Source organism: Eretmochelys imbricata, chromosome 11 (assembly GCF_965152235.1).
Source record: "Eretmochelys imbricata isolate rEreImb1 chromosome 11, rEreImb1.hap1, whole genome shotgun sequence".
Taxonomy (NCBI): Eukaryota; Metazoa; Chordata; order Testudines; family Cheloniidae; genus Eretmochelys; species Eretmochelys imbricata.
This window is the reverse complement of record NC_135582.1, coordinates 39,536,001-39,557,286: the sequence shown is the minus strand read 5'-3', so window position 1 is coordinate 39,557,286 and position 21,286 is coordinate 39,536,001. Positions and strand designations below refer to the sequence as shown.

Here is a 21,286-nt window from a genome sequence, read left to right as displayed (position 1 = left end):
ACCCCACCCCCCATTTGAAAAGCATGTTGCAGCCACTTGTATGCTGGGATAACTGCCCATAATGCACCACTCCCATGCCACTGCAAGTGCCGCAAATGTGGCCATGCCAGTGTGCTTCAAGCTGTCAGTGTGGACAGACTGCAGCGCTTTACCTACTGTGCTCTACGAAGGCTGGGTTAATTCAAAGCGCTCTTCATCTGCAAGTGTAGCCATGCCCTAAAAGCCTGATCTTGCACTTAAAAAAAAATCCTCAGTGTTTGGTACCATGTACAGGGAACACCCTACACACAGTGCTAATCCCTGAGCTGGCACAGCATTCTGGGCTTCTAAAGAAGACAGACAAACAAATGTGTTTCTGTTTATGAGAGGAACCCAGAAGAGAAGATCTACATTCCTCCCGTACCTGGTGTCAGAACTAACAGATCCGTAGCCACAGATTTTATTGATTGGATCAACCAACCCTGGGAGTCCTAGGCTCAAAGATTACTTGTACAGTAGTCTTTTGGAAACAGTAAACAGTATATTAGCTATGCTGACAGTATACCAAGATGCCTATAAATAGTTAGCTACCTAAGCTCAAGGATATGGATCCACAAGGCAAAATTAGTTTGTAATCATATATAAGGCACTTGAAAAAATTAAGATTTACAAAATAAACCTGATGGGCTGATTTCAAAATGATGAACTTGCTTCTTAACTTCAACAAATCCCCTCATCCCATTTATTCTACACAGATACTAGTTTCTTAGCAAAACCCCTCAAGAGTTACATAACTAATAGCTACATCTAATGGACCCTTGGTACCTGCACTCCCCAAAACCCAATAAACTGTCAACCCTCTTTCTCCTTTTTCATGTGCAGGGTTCATCTATATTCATCTTTGTCTGGTGTATTCTGAATACGGTTTTATTGTATTATTTTATTGTGTTTTTAAACCTTCTTTAGAAGTATTTACTATGAACTAATGTGCAGTATGCATGTCACAGAGGATTTTATAAATAAAATCATTATTATTCCCCAATACCCATATCTATGCATAGTGCATCATGTGAAAAGGAATACAAGAATTACAATCTTGAAAATATTGTAAGAAGGAATCCAGTTTCTGTACACTATATTTCCATTCTCATTAAAATCATTGCCATATAATTGGATTTGCGTCCTCATTACATTTATGTTAGAACTCTCATTATTATATTTTACCATGAAAATGAGTGATCCCATAGTTAATGTTTGTATTTTCTGTGACTTGTAGTCACAGGGACTGATTCTCCATTGTCTTGCACCTGTGCGAGCTAAGTGCAAAATGCCACTGATATGGCAGCATTTTACACACATTTTGCACAGTTGTAAATGAGTGTACTGGATGCAAGAGAGTACAGAATCAGGCCCATAGGGCAAAGATCGTCAGCTGGTGTTATCTGGAATCAATGGAGCTACGCTGATTTACACTGACTGAGTATTCAACCTTATAGTGTCTACTACTGTACCATGACCTTTTCAGTAGTCCTAAAACTGATTGGAATGCTGTTCCATTTTTTCTGCTATACATACATACTCTGGAACAGAAGGTTTCACAAAGATCAGTGACAGAATACTAAACGTAACCTAAGTAATACAGCATTCTATGACCAATGTTAAGTATAAAACGAGATTAACTCATTCTTACCTGATCCTTGCTGAAAGTTACCATGCCCTGGTAAGCAGCATCGGCAGAGGCAAATATGTGGGGGGGATTTGATGACCGCTTCACACCATGGTAAAGCGTGGAAAACTAAATGAAAAAGAAATCTGTCAAAATAAAAATTTCACCCTGTGTAATCAGGGATGTCAGGAAGGATGGTCTGGTGATTAGGATGCTAGCCTGGGAAGACGGTTCAATTCCCTTATGTGCCGCCGACTTTCTCTGTGATCTTGAGCAAGTCACTTTGTCTGTCTGTGCCTCAGCTCCCTATTTGTAAAATGGGGATAATAGTACTGCTCCCCCATAGGGTGTTGTGTGGGTAAATATATTATAGATTGTGAGGGCTCAGATACTTTGGTGATGGGGAAGGGCACATAAGCTCGATAGAGATGTTCTCCACAGAGTAATGATTTAAAGAAATTTTGTAAGTTTTATTTTAAATATATTTTTGTGGTTTTCAGTGACCAAGACTCCTAACCATTTACAAGCCTTTTCTTTCTTGTGCATCTTCAATTTTACAATCTACAGCAGGTATTGTCCTCATCTTGTTGTTCCTCTTACCTGTGGAGAATATATGCTGAGATTCTGGAAGGGGTTTAAGGCTATTAAAATGTCTCCAACATAAGTATAAATTTGTAGATCAGCATAACGCTTCTGAAGTTGATGGATAATTGTATCCTAGGATTATAAAACATTTGACAGTTAAGAAATATTTTTCCAGATAGCAAAATTCATTGTAAATATATTGAGAACACTGAGTAATAACTGATTATCTTAAATGTTATTTGTCATTTATGTCAACCACTGACCTCACAAAACCAAACCAATATTTTCAAAACGTCATGCATCTCTCTTTACAGTATTGCAACAAAACCAAACTAAAAACAATAACCCTATTTTTTTATTAGTTTATGCTGTTATGCCTGTCAGAGAAGCAAACACTTTAATGCAGTAAATGGCCATAGAGGTTATCGGATTTGGGGGGGTTTCATTGCCAAACTTGCATGTAAACTGTCACTTAATTTTTGTAATTTGACTCTTCATGCTCATGAGTTCATCATAGAACAAAAGGAACATAAAACAAGATCACAATTTTTCAGGTATTACTCCATAAAATTGTTTTATATGGGAACCCAGCACATTTTTATATTATATGTTGTTCCTGTTGGAATACAAGTTAAGGTTACCCCAAGCTAAAATTAACAGGTTCTCTGCACACATGTGGTGTATTAAAACTTGAAGATTATACGTATGAGTTTATCACTCTTTTCATAATAGAGTCTTTATTATCTGTAGCTGGGACATTCTTTTAAATACATTATTGGTTTTGAAGAAAAATAATTCTAATCCTGGTTTTTGAGGCTAAGCTTCAATTTTCTTGCAAATAGAAAATAATTTAAACTAGCATCATCCATCATTCAGTTCTTCTGTGTTTTAGGTTTTACTGAAACTGCTTTTATATCACTGAGTAGAATATAAATGAACTTGTGATAGCAGATCAGAATCACGTGTGGAACAGTTATTCTTCTATGCCAAGACTATGAACAATTAATTTTGTGACATGATGACACTGTTAGAATAAAACCTATAAAGCAGAAGCAAGCAATACATGTGATGTAATGGTCAGGGCTGAGAAACTGATGCCTGAATGGTACAGTACCTCATCTAGAACCTCTAGATTTACTAGATCATCATCTAGAGCATATTTGTTAGCCGCATCCACATGATAAGGTCTTCTAGTATGTATTCGTTCATACCTGCAGGTGTGTTAACAGAGTATCAGTGTGAAAACACGATTCTAAAAAATTCATCCAGTGAGAGGCAATAATAATTAACTTAGGGGGTGATCTTTTCAAACAGAAAACAGGCACACTCTCTAAACTACTTACCATGGAGCATTTTGAGGGAATATTTTTAAATAAATGCATCAGCTAAAAGCCCAACATAGCTCCCATATTTTTTCCTTCACAATATTTACCCCTTAACTTTTTTGCAGTGCTCTCAGATGAAGGATTATCTGTGGGCAGGCTGTCTCTGAATATTATATGTTCCAGAGCAGCAGTCGTGTTAGTCTGTATTCAGAAAAGAAAAGGAGTACTTGTGGCACCTTAGCGACTAACAAAATTATTTGAGCATAAGCTTTCGTGAGCTATAGCTCACTTCGTCGGAATGCATCTGATGAAGTGAGCTGTAGCTCACGAAAGCTTATGCTCAAATAATTTTGTTAGTCTCTAAGGTGCCACAAGTACTCCTTTTCTTTTCTGAATATTATAGAAACCTATCGAAATACCTCCCCTTCTTTCCCACCTCCTCATCACAAGATATTAGTCCCACGTAAACATGAATATATTACCAGTTCATCTAATTAAATATTTTTTCTAGGAACTTTAGTTATTCCAACTACTGGGGCTACAACAAACAACAAAGAGTAAAATGTCCTTCCCGTTACCTTGGCGTTTGCCAGAGCGTCTCCTCAGATGACCCTGCGCCTGGTCCAGAACAACATTTTTGAACCACAACTGCCATCAGACTTTAAATTCTATGGATGTTCAGTCAGCTTCTCCTCAGAGATTTAATGATAGTCTTTAAGCCACCCAATTAGAAGCAGAGACAAACTGTCCCATAACCCCTTTATAATCTGATTACACTGAAGGAATCTTTGAAAAAGCTGGTGTATTTTTTTAAACAACATATCACATTTTATAAAGAAATGGGAACAAATTAAGAGAGTATGAAATGTCTTCCACAGAGGAGGTGATAGATGAACACCATGTAAGCACGACCATGTTTTTTCTCTATAACAAATAGAATCAAAGCATAGCAGGAGGACACCCACTGAGATACAGCAGCATCCTGCTGCGTAACACTAAGCATTGATCCTCAATGACAGCTCCTGACAGAATGCTGCTGCATCAGTTGCCATGTATAAAGTAGGAATCACATGAGAACACATTCCTAACCAATGATAATAGTACATCTGGTAGGTAGGACAATACTAGCATGCTTCTGTCGACACGTGTATATAATATGGAAGGTTGATGTGCAAAGAAAAAGATACCAGGTCTTTTCCCCTCCCCCCGTCTACAATTACTGACTTTTGAAAATCATGTTTCAAAGAGCAGCATAAGTGCTCTTGCTCTACCCCCGCCCCCAACACACATGCAGTTCCAAACTTAAGTTTTCCGATACAACAAGCAAACTTACGGTCAGGTGCATAAGAATTATTGATCGGAATTAGCCTTTTAGCAAAGAGGGAGGAGGTAGAGACATTTAACTACAGTGGCACCCTGACAAATGCAGATTACATTTAAGGATCTTGTTTCTTGGTTTCTTTTTTTACTCATTTTCATTGTTAGTTTTGGCTACTTAGTACACTGTAACATCCTAGAAAAATCATTTCTATAGATTTATTTGAACTCTGATTGTGTAAAATAGAATCAGGATACAATTGTTTCACCAGCAATGAAAAAAACCCACCAAAATACTCATACAAATTTTTTGAGACAGTCTTATTTATATTTTGCATCCCATGTTCCCACACAATCTGGTGGTTTACTATGCTGCTATGCATAACCAAGAAGTGACACAAGGAGAAAATGAACAGGAAGTGATGAATTAATAATTACCATAATGGGAGTCATTTCCTGTGGACAGCATGGATAGGATGTGTATTAGCTGAAACTCCCATCAAAGGGAACTTGTCATTTTCTGTTTTTTCCTGTGTTTATTTTTTTAAAAGGTGATATTTAGAGATTTACATTCATAATGATGGGCCAGATCCTCAGCTGGTGTAAATCAAAGGAGCTGATCTGGCCCATCGTTGTTTTGTTGATTGTTTTTGGTTTAAGTTTAAATCTAGAGTCTCTAATTAAATTGCAGAGAAGGATGTCATCATGAGTAATCAGGTCCATCCAAACATAGGAACATTCATTAATCCAGAAGTAGAACAACTATTTTAACATTAGTTCCTTTATCGGCCTTGAGACGCACCAGGCAAAGTTGTTGTCAGAAAGGATGATGGAAGAAAACATCCATATTCAGACATTATTGAAGTGAAAGATTGCAGGAGCAATGTCAAATCACAGCAAATTTGCAAGTACTTTGGATGTGCCTATGTTTATACCATAGGTGCACGGAGGAAGTTACAATCATACCTAAACATCTCCAATTGCAGAGTGGCTTTGTAAACTAATCTCTTATCTGATTATAAAATTCCAACTGTTTCTTTTCCCTATGCGATAAACAAGTCAGTTTTATTACTGGAAATTTTTTTTTTACCCTGTACAAACAAATGAGTAAAGAAACTATTCTTAATCAAACATAAGGAAAACAAAGACCACTGTGAATATATATTTTCTTGTGCTTAACTCATTTTCTCAAGTACCTGATTAGGAGGAGAACATTAGGAGCATAACATCACATTAGCTTCAGATCTCATGCTTGCCTCATCAGTTTTCTATTGACCCTATGGCCTGCAGATATGTTGACAGAGAGAATGTTGAAGGAACGCAAACAGTAATATTTAATGGTTCTACCAATGTCAGCCCTCTACAGTTAATATTTTACCTAAAAAGTATATTACCAAAAAGCAGAGAAAATCAATTTTTAATTGGGGAATAGCCATATTTTTATGAACAAGATAAAATCAGTGACAACTATTCTTGGTTTGTATGTATGTGTGTGTGTGCGAACGTGCACCTATGTATGAAAATAAACAAAAGAACACTGACATAGGGTATTGGTGGCAGCAGCATAGAGGAGGATTATTTGGTCATTTGGGGAAGAAAATGTAAAGGGATCACGTGGCCCAAAGAAGAAGACATCCTCACTGACAGCTCCAAACTCAGGAGAAAGGCAGAGTGGACCAAAGATTTTCATCCATGTAGTGTCTGGAAGTACCAACCACCCTCTCAAATTCCATCAGAGCCTCTTTCTTGGCCTAAATACTCTTGGTGCAATGAAACTTATCACAGTTTTTAGTTTATTCATATTTTATCTAGGACCAACATAGGAACAAATAGTTTGTGCATAGAAGAGGTGGAGGAAAAACAAAGAGTCTAAACTCCTAGCTCACCCTTTCTTACATTATTGTAATCTGAAAGCAAACGATTGCTCCTGGACTAAGACTTTGCAAGGAAAATATTGAACACAATAGGAAGAATTAACTGTGAACCTCTCACTGACCTTAATGACAGTCATAATGGAAACACTGACACAACCTTAAATGTAACATCACAAATTTGGGCCTGGCTATAATAAAAATCTGTGTGAGCTCCAGCATAAGTATATATCGTGTAATCAGGCTGGGAATCAGTAGTTTCCTTGCCCATAATAGTTTTCAGGTTTTTGTCTTTTAACTCCTTCCCTTGATATTTATACAGCTGATGTCTTGAAGAGTTGCATTAAATCCTGCACAACATTTTACAATCTGAGCACTACTTTTGGTTTTGCTTGCCATTATACGTCTTAGCTCACGCAAAGAGGAAATTTCAAGCTTGATGCAATCAAATTCTTTACAGTTAATTGATTTCAAAACTGAATGTAAGCTGCCAAAGTAGCTGGCTATCTGTTTGTAAGACCTTCCCCTCCTCTGATAGGGTCCTGCACTAATCAAACTGGCTAATGACAATGCAGGGGGCTGCCAGGCCAGTGCAGTTCTGGTCCTGATATTTGACCTGCCGGCACTTCTGAACCTGCTCTCTTTCTGCATTCTTTTAATGTTAGCTAGGAGGCTTTTAGACTTGCCTCCTTCCCTAGTGACAAATTTACAATCTCTCATTAAGGGCACGAGGATTCAACACCAGGTTCCACCAGCTTCTACCACAGATAGAGCCCACAAAGAAGGGACCCCAGTAATGGAAAGCCTGCTAGGGTAGGCAGCAGTGTCACCAAGCACCTGCAACTTCCCTTCCTTTGGGGAGTTCACAGCTGACCAGTGGATCCTCCAAAATGGGCAGCAATGGGCAAGGAGAGGATGCGGAGAGGATGGCTGTGGGATGGGACAGATTCAGCATATTTCTTGGGCAATCTTCTTCAGTAGGTCTCCTATGGCAGGTAGCCAACTGCAGCTTAAAACTGCCCTCCACCTGGAGAGAGTATGGGGGCAGTGTAGTGGTGTGGCTGGAGCAGTGCCCCTTTGTGGACCTTCCAGGTGCCCTGGGGGAAGAAGTCTCTATTTCCGGTGTCCACTGAGGCAGACTGTGACCCACTGGCTCATTGTTGCCTCTTCAGTCTTACCCCTTTCTGGGTAGGTTAAACCTCAAAATGTTCTACAACAAAAAGCAAGCCTACCTCAATGCTGGGCCATCCCCCAGTCTTCCAGGACAGCGTTCCTGTCCTTTAATTCGGGCTTTCTTCCCAAATAGTCTCTGATTCAAGCATTCCTCATTCCTTGGGGTATGATGTTCCTGCCCAGTGACTGCTCCAGCAATCAGGCCCATCTCTCTGCAACTCTGCAAGCGAAGCTCCCTTCAGGCGGAGAGGCGGAACTCTGTCCTCCTTCCTGACCAGTCAACTGAGTCAGGCTCTCCTTTTATTGCCCCTCCAGGCTTTGAATTGGCTGCAGGTATAGCAGGCAGGGCTAGCTGAGCCCACAGGTTCTTCTTCATCCTTTCTCTGCTGGTGCAGGGCCCCATCTCAGGGGAGTATAATTTGTAACTTTCTGTGCCAGCATAGATGGGGGGAATTAAATCTCACAAAGGGTTAATTTTTCTGCTAATGGTTCTCTCTCTCTCAGAAATGCACATGGCAACAAAGCTCGGTCTTTGCATTAAGACAGGGCGGCTCAATATGGATCAAATAAGAACCCATCCACTCAGACACTAAATCTTCACTTTCCCCTATTATCATGAGAAGATGAGCTGGCCAGAAGCTGGCAGAACAAGTTGCCTGACTGACCCTTCTGAAGGGAAGAACTATTGGTAGAGGGGAGCACAGGCTCTCCAGATAGCAGAGAAACAGCAGAGAGAGTAGAGAGCCAGATCTGGAGTGAGGCTCCTTAAAGCCTCTGTTAATCTGAGAACTGGCCATTTTGAACCATAACCATTTTGGATTTGCCCAACACCAATTTGTGACCATCAGCTTGATTCTTCCAGACTGCAGTTCAGCCTGGGGTGCTACAAAAGACCATTGTTTTTGTCAATTTTAACCACTATGATGGTTGATTGAGAGGGTTAGCAAAGTAGACAGGTGGCAATGGATTAACAGAGCTGCCCCATATTAACTTCCTCTGAAAATCAGCCAGATGCCATCAAGGGACTTACCAATGACCTGCAACCTATTTATTAAGCATATCTCTGCTAGACATGACATCCACTACCTTTTCATCTCCTAATATCAATAGCATTCTATAGAGGGCCCTCTAAGGCTCTTTTCTGTTACTCTTCTATTTCATCACAACAGTATAATTTGAAGTGTTTTTGTTGCACAATACCTAAAATGTTGAGGGCTGGTTCAGGAGGAGGATGCCAAGTGAAGGTTAAAATGCATATTCTACTATTTTTTAAATTGTTTCTAAATTCCAGTATTTTTCAAAATTGTTTTTCCTCACCAGGACTTGCAATTATTCCCCCAAACCCAAAAAGCAGAAACTGCTCTTACTGAATTTGTATTCCTCCAGCTCACACATGGCCACTCTCTGTTATTTTAGATTTGCTCCTGATTGCTAGAATGGGTACAATGATTTTTTATTTTAGGATTTCTTTTTACTTGCTGCCTGAGATTTTTGAGTATTTGAAATTGCAGGGGAAACTATTTGCAAAAATGTATCATGAATTATTTTCTGGTGTTTTTCAAAATGTCAACAAAATATTTTATGCACTTCCCCCTCCCTCCCCCCGCATTTTCCAGCCAATTCTATTCACAATTACTCGGCTGTTGGAAGTATTTCTTGCACTCATTTTTTAGTTTTGAAAAAAATACCATGGAAGGATTTGGTTCAGGGATAAATCCATACGAAGAAATCAAGAATTGGCAACCAGACTAAAGGATGCAAGAAGAAGGTAGAATTTTGAGATTCCTAACTTTGACGTTGCTCTTCTAAATGTAGCACAACAACATCTTTAAGCATAATGATATTATGAAGTTTGACATATGTTTTCCCATTGTTTACATTTTGAACCAGCTACCAGCTCTGCCAAGTTTGGATGAGGTCTTGACATGTACAATTCCACAATACACACCTACTTTTTGCAGTATATATTGCCAGTGAAGTCAGCTCAAAGAGCAGTTTAACATTTAGGAGTATCAGGAAACAGCCTGCTGAAAATCAGTCTAGATGGTGGAATCTCTTGTGCCATGAATCAAAAAAACAACTGACCACAAAAATGAGTTCAGGACATCAAAAGACATGTTTGGAAAGGGAACAGCTCTCCATTATAATCTCCCCTAATGGATTATCCAACATACCCAAATGCTATTTCACAAAAATATTTACCTACCGGAACTGAGCAAGGGTTTTATTGTGAACGGAGAGCTTGGACTTTCCATAATCACTAATACTCCCCCCTTCCCTGAGCCTTCCAAGGGACAGAGAAAATAGATAGAAGTAGGCAATATTCAAGTTCTTCTTCATTAATATTTTTACAATGACTAAAAGCATGCCTAAGGGTGTCTAATAGAACAAGTAAAATACAAACTTCTGCCTTCAAGAGATTACAATCTAATTTTATAGACATAATGCAACAAGTGAAGACGTTATCATAATTACCACTTCACAGGTGGCTGAATTGAGGCACAGTGAAATTAAGTGATTTACCAAGCTGCCATATGGATTTAGTGACAGAACGGGGAACAAAACTTGGTTATGCTAATTCCCTGTCCGATTTTTTTATGATAATGATTATGTATATAGTTCCATGAAATGTTCCATGCAAATCGATGAGGTCCCTGCCTGGAAAAATTTACAATCCAAATATAGCAAGACTGTGCCCTAGCCACATTATTACACACCCTCCTTTATTTATGGCATAGAGTATTTATGTCAGAAAGTCTTTACAGACACTGCATGTGACCGGGAGCTCTGCTCATTTACTCCTGAACCATGCATCCATCTTCTGTTATTGATACCCTTTCCTGAATTTGAGTCCACCTCCCTTCTAGTTTTCCTCAGTTCATTACTATGTGGGGCCTGAGTCTATCAAAACAAACTCTATTCCTGTCCCTCATTCAGCACCAGGTCACTTTCTGTAGCAATATACTCAGTCCCTTCCCCAGCATCTCACGTTTATTATGTAAGGCCAGGTTCAGTAACAAGAGTTTGATAAAAGAAAAGGAGTACTTGTGGCACCTTAGAGACTAACAAATTTATTTGAGCATAAGCTTTCGTGAGTTACAGCTCACTTCATCGGATGCATGCAGTGGAAAATACAGTGGGGAGATTTTATATACACAGAGAACATGAAACAATGGGTGTTACCATACACATTGTAACAAGAGTGGTCAGCTAAGGTGAAGTGATGATGAAGTGAGCTGTAGCTCACGAAAACTTATGCTCTAATAAATTTGTTAGTCTCTAAGGTGCCACAAGTACTCCTTTTCTTTTTACAGGTAAGGTGAGCTATTACCAGCAGGAGAGGGGGGCGGAAAAAACCTTTTGTAGTGATAATCAAGGTGGGCCATTTTCAGCAGTTGACAAGAACATGTGAGGAACAGTGGGGGATGGGGGGACATAAACATGGGGAAATAGTTTTACTTTGTGTAATGACACATCCATTCCCAGTCTTTATTCAAGCCTAAGTTAATTGTATCCAGTTTGCAAATTAATTCCAATTCAGCAGTCTCTCATTGGAGTCTGATTTTGAAGTCTTTTTGTTGAAGAATTGCCACTTTTAGGTCTGTAATCGAGTGACCAAAGAGATTGAAGTGTTCTCCAACTGGTTTTTGAATGTTATAATTCTTGACATCTGATTTGTGTCCATTTATTCTTTTACGTAAGACTGTCCAGTTTGGCCAATGTACATGGCAGAGGGGCATTGCTGGCACATATCACATTGGTAGATGTGCAGGTGAACGAGCCTCTGATAGTGTGGCTGATGTGATTAGGCCCTATGATGGTGTCCCTTGAATAGATATGTGGACACAGTTGGCAACGAGCTTTGTTGCAAGGATTGGTTCCTGGGTTAGTGGTTTTGTTGTGTGGTGTGTGGTTGCTGGTAAGTATTTGCTTCAGGTTGGGGGGCTGTCTGTAAGCAAGGACTGGCCTGTCTCCCAAGAGCTGTGAGAGTGATTGGTCGTCCTTCAGGATAGGTTGTAGATCCTTGAGGATGCGTTGGAGAGGTTTTAGTTGGGGACTGAAGGTGATGGCTAGTGGCGTTCTGTTATTTTCTTTGTTAGGTCTGTCCTGTAGTAGGTAACTTCTGGGTACTCTTCTGGCTCTGTCAATCTGTTTCTTCACTTCAGCAGGTGGGTACTGTAGTTGTAAGAATGCTTGATAGAGATCTTGGAGGCGTTTGTCTCTGTCTGAGGGGTTAGAGCAAATGCGGTTGTATCGGAGAGCTTGGCTGTAGACAATGGATCGTGTGGTGTGGTCTGGATGAAAACTGGAGGCATGTAGGTAGGCATAGCAGTCAGTAGGTTTCCGGTATAGGGTGGTGTTTATGTGACCATCGCTTATTAGCACCGTAGTATCCAGGAAGCGGATCTCTTGTGTGGACTGGTCCAGGCTGAGGTTGATGGTGGGATGGAAATTGTTGAAATCATGGTGGAATTCCTCAAGGTGCCACAAGTACTCCTTTTCTTTTTGCGGATACAGACTAACACAGCTGCTACTCTGAAAAGAGTTTGATACTGTCCTCTACATTTTCTGAAAAATGCTCCCTTCCTAGGGACATCTAAACCTTGATGGGTGCGAGATTATTCTGGCTCCCAAAATGGGCTGCAAATTAGTTTCCATTTGCTAAAATGTGATGATATATTTTGGCTCCAGGAGAGAGAGAGAACTGGAAAATATAGCCTTGCTGGAACACTGGTAACTGAAACCCAAGATTCTGGTTTGTTTATTCTGCTTTCTGGACTTTTCCTTATCCATGAGATACAATATTTTTAAATGAAAATCTTATGCAAATATTGTTATGGTAAATGTGATAATGAAATGTATGTGGATATTATTATTTAACATATATATTGCAGAAGCATCTAGGAAACAAACAAATGGCCCTATTGTGCTGGATGCTGTACAAAGATACAGTAAATGACAGTCCCTGCCCCAAAGAGCTTATTTGCTGGAGTTGGAAGAGATGGGGAAATAAATATAATGGCCAGAACTCATTTCCATGCAATGGTGACACCTGATTTTGGGCTAAGGGTTTACCAAGCGAGAATAGAAGGGACAGGTTAGACACAAGACCAGAGTACTAAAGGAAGGACAGAGGGTGAAATCCTGATTCCATTTAAGTCAATGATAAAACTTGCAGGTTTTCATCTAGAGAAACCAGATCAGATCCTTGGCCCACAGTGGCACGAAGTAGTCGGAAACCTACAATATCAATGGTGATTCTCCCAGTGCTGGGCGAATCTCTCACTGGCATAGAGACAATCACAGCATGTGTGACTGAAATGCAACTGTACTCCAGTGATCTGTCTGCCAGGTGGCCCCTTGGGTTGTGGGCAGCTGAAGAGTTTTGGTCAGCCCAGAAGTAGCTCTATTTAAGTCATAGGGCTTGCATGGCATCCATTCACCCTAGGACCAGAAAAGTAAAAAAGGTGACTTAGAGCCACTTTTTCTCTCCCTTCAGCTGCACTAACCATAACTTGGCCACAACCACTGGTTGAGCCCATTATGGCAATAAATTCAAAGTAATGTATTAAACTGAGGCCATTTGAAATAACGTGGCCCAGAGTTCTAGAATTTAGCTTTTGTATTTCTTTCTAATAATATTTTTACAGTTTTTTCATTTAAATACAAATTTATGTAAAGGATAGAATTCTGCCAGTGTGATTCTGATTCCAATTTTATCAGTGTAAATCAAGAGTAATTCTCTTGAAGTTAATTGAGGTAGACCAGTGTAAAACTGGTGAGTGAAATCACACTGGGGCCATATGGATGTTCACCTGAGACTGTGAATTCCTTTCACAGCTCATTTACTAATAATGAAAAGAGGAGAATTTTATCCAAGAGAAACAAGTAGGTCTTTTGCTGCCTGTCACAGCCATGGTTCTAAAGATATGTCTACACAGCAAAAGCTGTGCACAGGCTCATCTACACCCAAGCTAGCTTGAATCCAGCTAGTACAGGAAACAATACCTGGAAAGACAGCACAGTGTGGGCTCCATCACAGGTAATGCAAGCCTGGCATGGATCTTGGGTATGAACTTGGCTTGGTCGCCTGCTCTGAAGCCCACACTGTGCTGTCTTCAATGCTATTACCCACACAAGCTGGATTCAAGCTAGTTCAGGTAGTCTAGCCCATGCTCAGCTTCTTCTGTGCAGAAACACCCTAGGGTTCCTTCCCATTTTTAAACAAGGAAATTGACAGTGTGATAAACATCATGGAGACTAACGGCTTTGAGGCGAGCAAAATAATTTCACAGGAAACTGAAAATAAAGGCTGCAGAAACCATAAGGGAAGAAAAGGACACAGTATCCTGATTTCTGCTTCCTTGAGTCTAGATAAACGCTATTAACCAGGGTGTTGGATGGCACATTAAAGAAGAGGTGGTCTTAGAGATAACATGGATCTGTTCCATTGAGGGTTTTATAGCTCAGTATACATTGGAAATGGATCTGATAACACACAAGGTTCCAGTGCAGGATGGGTAGAATGGGCCTAATAGATGGTCTTCGGTTTATACCACTTAGAAGTATTATTTACCAGTTGCAGCTTCTTCATTACTTTCTTGCTTAGGTCTAGATAGCATGGTTGCAATTGTCTTGCCTGGATATGACAAATGCATGAACTACTGAGGTGAGGAATTTATCCAAGATAAAGAGACTGAATCTTATTAGCTGGAGATGGCGGGAGCAGCTAACGGTAACTGACTGTGGAAAGCTGCCACCCCAATACACCTCTTTGTGATCAGATGTGAATCAGTTTCCCCCCACTGTCGTTTGGTCTTCTCTGATTGTAGGAGAGTCTTGGCCATCCAGACAGCCCACGTTGCAGATTCCTGCTTCTTTTGGGACCACAGAGTCCTTTACCAAAGGACAACAGAAAGGTAAACGAAACAAAACCTTCAGCCCTGCTGTGCCCAGCTAACCACCTCTTCCTCCCAAGCACACCTCACCCACTACAGTTTGTCCCCACGCCTTGTCTCAGGCTCCTGTGCCTTCATTAACCCCACAGTCCAGAGGCTGACACACTCCCCACCCCAGAGTTCAGGTAGGCTACAGCTCCTCAGGACCCTTATCTCCAGTCAGGCTTCCAGCTCACCCCTGCTCTGCTCTGCTTCCCCCTTCTCAGCCTTCTTTCAGGTTGCTTCCCAGAGGGATGGCATTTCCCACCTCCTCTCCTCTCCATCTCTCTACGTGGACTCATCCAGCTCATTATGGAGAAAAAAAACCCACAAACCCCTGCTCTCCCCCACCTGGACTTTATCTCTAATTAGGCCTGGCCCATCCTCCAGGTGAACCCAGGCTGGCTAATTGGCCTCTCAAGCCCATATTAACCCTTTCATGACATATGTGGGGTACACACCCTATTACACTGATGTTATTTGATTTTCCGGGGTCAGTGATGTGTTCAGCATGACCTTCAGACTAAGCACTATCTTGACTGACAGAGGGTATGTGTCTTTGACTGTAGGTGAAGTGATGGTGTTTACCACCTCCTCAGAGCATTCACATCTTTCAAGCATCATTTTGGGCTTTCCTGGTTTCAGTTTGCACTGTTCTTCTGCTTAATTTCTTGCTTTGCTGTAAATTGTGGAATAACAGCTTGAGTTACAATCTCTACAACTTTGCAGTATTTCTAAGTCAGTTCTCCTAGGGTTTCTAGCCTGTAGCCCTGCCATTTGTGTTGTGATCTCACAAAATAAGCAAGGCTAATCTTCTTAGATTCTCTCAGGATTTAGACGAGACACCTGCAAGGAACACACAGATGCTGAGTCAATAATGAACCAATGCATGATAGTGGGCACCATTCTGATGCTGAAATCTTGCAAATCAGACATAAAAGTGGAACCTCCTGATCACCTGTAGTCAGTAATCACTAAGGAGTCTGGCTCTTTTCACAGGAAAAGTCTTGGTAAATTCCCAGTTCTAGATAATTGCAGTCTGCCTCCTTAGTTTCCTTTAAGTTTTAATGGGAAAATACATTATTTTCTGCTCTTTCTTCTAGACTGTTTTGTGGTGCTGATATGCACTCTCAAAAAAAGTTTCCTTATTTCCACACCCAAGCAGTTATTAGATAGATGATTTTATATAAAGACTAACATTTTATTATACATTACATATACATGTACACATTAAAGAGTCAGAGAGAGCACGCACACGGCGTGGTGTGGCAAAAAGGTTTTATCAGCATGCCCTCGGGAATTCCAATGTATTTACAAAAGGTGAAGCTATTGTACAAGTGACTTCTGCAGATCAGCACAAACGGATACCAATAAAACTTTTATATAACACTGCACCATCATGTGTTCTGTGTATGTCATATACTTTATTGAAAACTATTTTTAAATGCTTTAGAGACTTTTAAAACTTTTCATTGGTACTCTTTTTTCATATCCCTCTGCAAAGCCAGGTCCCTAAGCCCTGGTCTACACTGAGGGAGGGAATCAATCTAAACTTCTCAACTTCAGCTACGTGAATAAAGTAGCTGAAGTCGACGTACTTAGACCTATTCACCACAGTGTCTTCACTATGGTGAGTCGACTGCTGCCGCTCCCCCGTCGACTCTGCCTGCACCTCTCATGGCGGTGGAGTACAAGAGTCGACTGGAGAGCACTCGGGGGTCGATTTATCGTGTCTAGACTAGACATAATAAATCAGCCCCTGCTGGATCGATCGCAGCCCGCCGATCCAGCAGGTAGTGTAGACATACCCTAAGTATCAAAAGTTCAACTGTACAGACCTCCGAGGAAGAAGAAAATTATAACTAACATACGTATGATACCTTTAAAAATTAACTTAGTTAGTTTTTCTACCAATAATAATCTTATGATTATTAGCATCAGTCCAATATCTCAATGTCTTTCAGAGCTGGAAGTAAGTGCCCATTGAGAAGTTATGGATCTCCCAATTCCCAAAGTATACTGGGGCAAACCTTAGTGATGGCCAGATGTAAGCTATTAGACCTTACTCACACTGGAAGCTCTTTTGGGGAGGGGATGTTTTTTTGCTATATGTCCACACAGTACTTAGCAAGACTGTGCCTGATTCCGGATTAGGAGCTCTAGGTGCCACTGCAATTCAAAATTAAAATTTGTTACTGGGCTAAGGCTGTATATTGCCCATCCTGAATCTCAGCTTAATGTTGTTTTGGGTGGAAATGGCACATTTGAAAGGTGGGAAGTATAAGGAAACATGTCTCTGTCCGGTTGTTTTATAGAAATGATAACCTTGTGATGGTGTTTAACATTACTTTGGAATGTTAGAAAAAGATGGATTATCCGGTGGACAGCAGTTAGGCAATCAAAGGTGCATGATAAGTGCTATTTATAACAAAGTTCCATGATTAATCACGACTGTCACTTCCTAGTAAGTGTGTGTGTGTGTGTCTGTCTGTCTGTATGTACATGTATGTATATGTCCTTTTCCATCACAGGGGTATTACAAAGAGTAATTTATTATTGTTATTATTCATTTATTATTTGTATTTTAGTAGTGCCCTAAGAGCCCCAATCATTGACCAGGGCTCCATCATTCTACATGCTGTACAAACACAGAACAAAAATATGCCCGAAAGAATTAGAGCTTTAAAGAGTTTTGAGATCCCCAGATAGACCATATATAAATATACAATGTATTATTAGTCTGTGTCACACAGGGGGAGCCCAAACCAAAACCCACATTCCAAACTAACTCCCCTTATAAGACCCTATTGTCACTTGCTTATATCTTTGTGAAATTTTAACCATTTGGGCTGAAATTTTCCATGCCAGGTGTCTTCCTCAGTCTGAATTTCTTTGGCAAATTTCAGCCAACTGTTTCTGAGAACAAGGTTAATGAAGAATACATTGTTTTGAGATGTTAAAAAATTCTTCAGACCTTTTCTTTGAAATGCTCTAGCTCCTCTATGCTTTGGAGCAGGGACTTGAAATTTGCCAGCAGAGTGGGCTGTGTGTCTGGGACATGCCTTTTGCCACCCCCATGAAAATCCACCCACATTTTGCAAAGTTATAAACCTTTGAATATGTGCAGTTCACAGGTGCTCAGTAGAGACTTCTTTGATTTTAACAGCTAAAATCTGACTTTGCAACTTTAATTATGTTTGTAATGTAGCATGTGTGTGTATAATATGAATAGTAGTGTTGGGAAAATATGACTTATGCAGAGGAAAAAATGATTTCTATACTGTGTTGAAATATAACGAGAAGTCCAATAGCACCTTAAAGACTAACAGATTTATTTGGGCATAAGCTTTCGTGGGTAAAAAAACGCACTTCTTCAGACGCATGTGAAAATTACAGATACAAGCATAAGTATACTGGCACATGAAGAGAAGGGAGTTGAAGGTGCTGAAGTATTTTTTTCACAATACTCAGCAGAAGTAGTACTTCATTTAATAAGAAACTAATAAACACAGAATCATAGTAATGTTAGGCTGGAAGAGACCTCGAGAGGTCATCTAGTCAATCCCCTCACCCCGCCCCCCAGCTGAGGCAGAACCAACTATATGTTGCTAGACCATCCCTGACAGATGTTTGTCTAACCTGTTATTAAAAATCTCCAATGATGGGGATTCCACAACCTCCCATGGAAGTCTATTCCAGTGCTTAACTACCCTTATAGTTGGAAAGTTTTCCCCAATATCTACCTTAAATCTGCCTTGCTGCAGATTAAGCTGATTACATACTAAGCAGCCTGTGGATTCGAGGTTTCTGAAAATTTCCACTTGCTATTTCCTGTCTCTAAGGCCTAAATTGTGCTTCTTCAGTCTGCCCTGTCTAGTGGTGGTACTGCTGCAGTAATAGCGCAAGGAAGGAATCGTGTCCCAAAACAGTTAAGGTTCCTTCCCACCTTTCCTGTGTCTTTTAGGGAGGTGGATAGTAATCTGCTACTGGTCTTGATCAGTAGCACATTGCTAACCCTCCCTGCAGTTGAGCTGCACTGGCCATAGCATAGAGTCCAGGATTCCTCCACTCAAGGGGAGTAGCGGGTGGGAAGTGCATATTTACATCTGTGTGTCTGGACCCAAGGGCAGGGCTTTATGCTGACAAGCCAAACTATTTTTGATGTTGGTGAAGATTAGTCTAAAGATGGCAACAAATTCTGTATGTAATGTATTTGAAATGGATCAGGTTGTAAATTCTTTGGAGCAGGAACCATGTCTTCTTAGGGACCTGAAAGCAAGATCCCTCAGCTGGGCTTTTCCTTCTCCACTGATGATTCCCAGTTTGTAGAGTTTTACTGGGAAACTTCCCCAGCCAGGCTGAATTAGCCCCCCAGCTCCCTAGGTGAGACCAGTCATCACATGCTCAGCTCTGCTCTTTCTGCTAGTTCAGGGCTGCTGCCTGCTGTGAGTGTGTCTGGATGCTGGGCTAGAAGACTACAGTTTGGATTTTAGTACAGTTGTGTAATCTGCACCTTGAGCCCTGCACCCCTTTGTGGTGAGGGAAAATCCTGGGACCGAAGCAGCCTGATTCCTGCCTGAAGAGGATCCCTGCCAGCAGAAATCAGCCCCTCTTTAGCAACTGAGGAATCCAGAGTCATCTCTGAACTTGAGGATCATTCATGGAGTTTGTGAGTGCACCATCTTTTAATCCGTCAGGGAATTTGTTTTCGGGACCCCCTACTCACTGAACTGTGTCCTCAAGCCAGGGAGTAAGGGTTTGGGGGTTTTATAACCTGCTGCATATTAAACCTGTGGAGGGATTTACCACCTTCTCCCACTTGCGAGTCCTTTGGGCTGTACTGAACCCAGTCAGCCACACTGCTAAACCACTGCAGAGAAGAATTTTGTGGTCATAGATCATCAAGGGCCCCAACAAAATATGTGTACCAACAGGACACTAATCTTACATTTGCTACATCAAGTCACGTGACTGGGGAAAGTCACAGGTATTAGCAGCGTGGGCACCAGTGAACCTAAAAATAGTGTTTTACCCTGTTATGTTATATTTGTCTCCTGTTTAATATAATTATTGTGTTGAATATATTGTACGTGTTTGTGTTATTTCTTGGAAGTCTCCAACTATCTGGCAAGTAAATGGAATTACCCTGTGATTAGAATTTTCCTCCCAAGCTGCTCTGGTGACCCTGCCAGGAAGAAGCAAGGGGGGTGGAGCCACCACCAAATAAATACATAGGAAAAAATAAAGAAGATACACCCTGCTGAGTGGGTGGCGGGATCCAGAAGAACCCAGACCTGTCCATCAAAACCTGTAAGCAGGTTGGCATTAAAGAAGGTAACCGGGTGGAGAGGGTGTGCTAGACTTGTGTTATTTGTTTATATTCATCCTTTGTAATTTGACCTAGTTTCCACTTTTTGTAGGACTCTTTTCTGATTTTTAGATAATTTGTTAAGCCAGGGTGGTCTCCTGCCATACTTCCTATCTTTCCTACACAGTGGGATAGTTTGCTCTTGTGCCCTTAATATCTCTCTGAAAAACTGCCAACTGTCTTCAATTGTTTTTCCCCTTAGACTTGCTTCCCATGGGATCTTATCTACCAACTCCCTGAGTTTGCTAAAGTCTGCCTTCTTGAAATCCATTGTCTTTATTTTGCTGTTTTTCCTCCTACCATTCCTTAAACTCATGAACTCTACCCTTTCATGATCACTTTCACCCAAGCTGCCTTCCACTTTCAAATTCTCAACCAGTTCCTCCCTATTTGTCAAAATCAAGTCTAGAACAGCCTCTCCTCTAGTAGCTTTCTCCACCTTCTGAAATCAAAAATTGTCTCCAATACATTCCAAGAACTTGTTGGATCATTTGTGCCCTGCTGTGTTATTTTCCCAACAGATGTCTAAGTAGTTGAAGTCCTGCATCACCACTAACTCCTGTGCTTTGGATGATTTTGTTAGTTGTTTAAAAAAAGCCTCATGCACCTCTTCTTCCTGATTAGGTTACTTGACTAATCATAATGGAGAACTGATTTAACATGGAGCCAAGTACCTATGACAGTAGCAGGGCAGGCAGAGAGTTAGATTATGCTGGACAAACATGGGCTAACAGGCACAATCCCTCCCCCAGCTCCCAGGCATACAGGGGCAATTCACATGCTGCATCTTACTTTTGGGTGATTGCAGCCTGCACCCCGCAGCACTCCCAGCTAGCTCTATGAGATGGCATGGAGAAAGGGCCATGGCCATGGTCCTGACTCTTCCTCATCCCCTCTGTAGAGACTCTTGGGGTGCAAGGAGGATGCAGTCTTTGAGCTCCTCCAAGCATCGGAAGGACACTGGTGAGTCTAGATCTTCTGCATGGTGCATAACTGGGTTGGGGAAGGCTCCTTGTGCCTCTCCCCACCACTCCCTATTCATATTCTACCCAGAGGCAGTCTGG

The 21,286-nt window shown here is 40.9% G+C and overlaps 1 protein-coding gene across 1 annotated transcript in view; it reads right to left on the bottom strand.

Moving 5' to 3' along the window:
* MYO3B (myosin IIIB) overlaps positions 1 to 21,286 on the bottom strand; it is a 263,385-nt gene that overhangs the window by 153,581 nt on the left and 88,518 nt on the right. The window contains exons 10-12 of the mRNA XM_077830392.1: positions 3,345 to 3,441; positions 2,246 to 2,362; positions 1,670 to 1,774 (exon numbers count right to left, since the gene is read on the bottom strand). Coding sequence (XP_077686518.1) covers positions 1,670 to 1,774; positions 2,246 to 2,362; positions 3,345 to 3,441 — 319 coding nt within the window. The remainder of the gene's footprint in view (positions 1 to 1,669; positions 1,775 to 2,245; positions 2,363 to 3,344; positions 3,442 to 21,286) is intronic.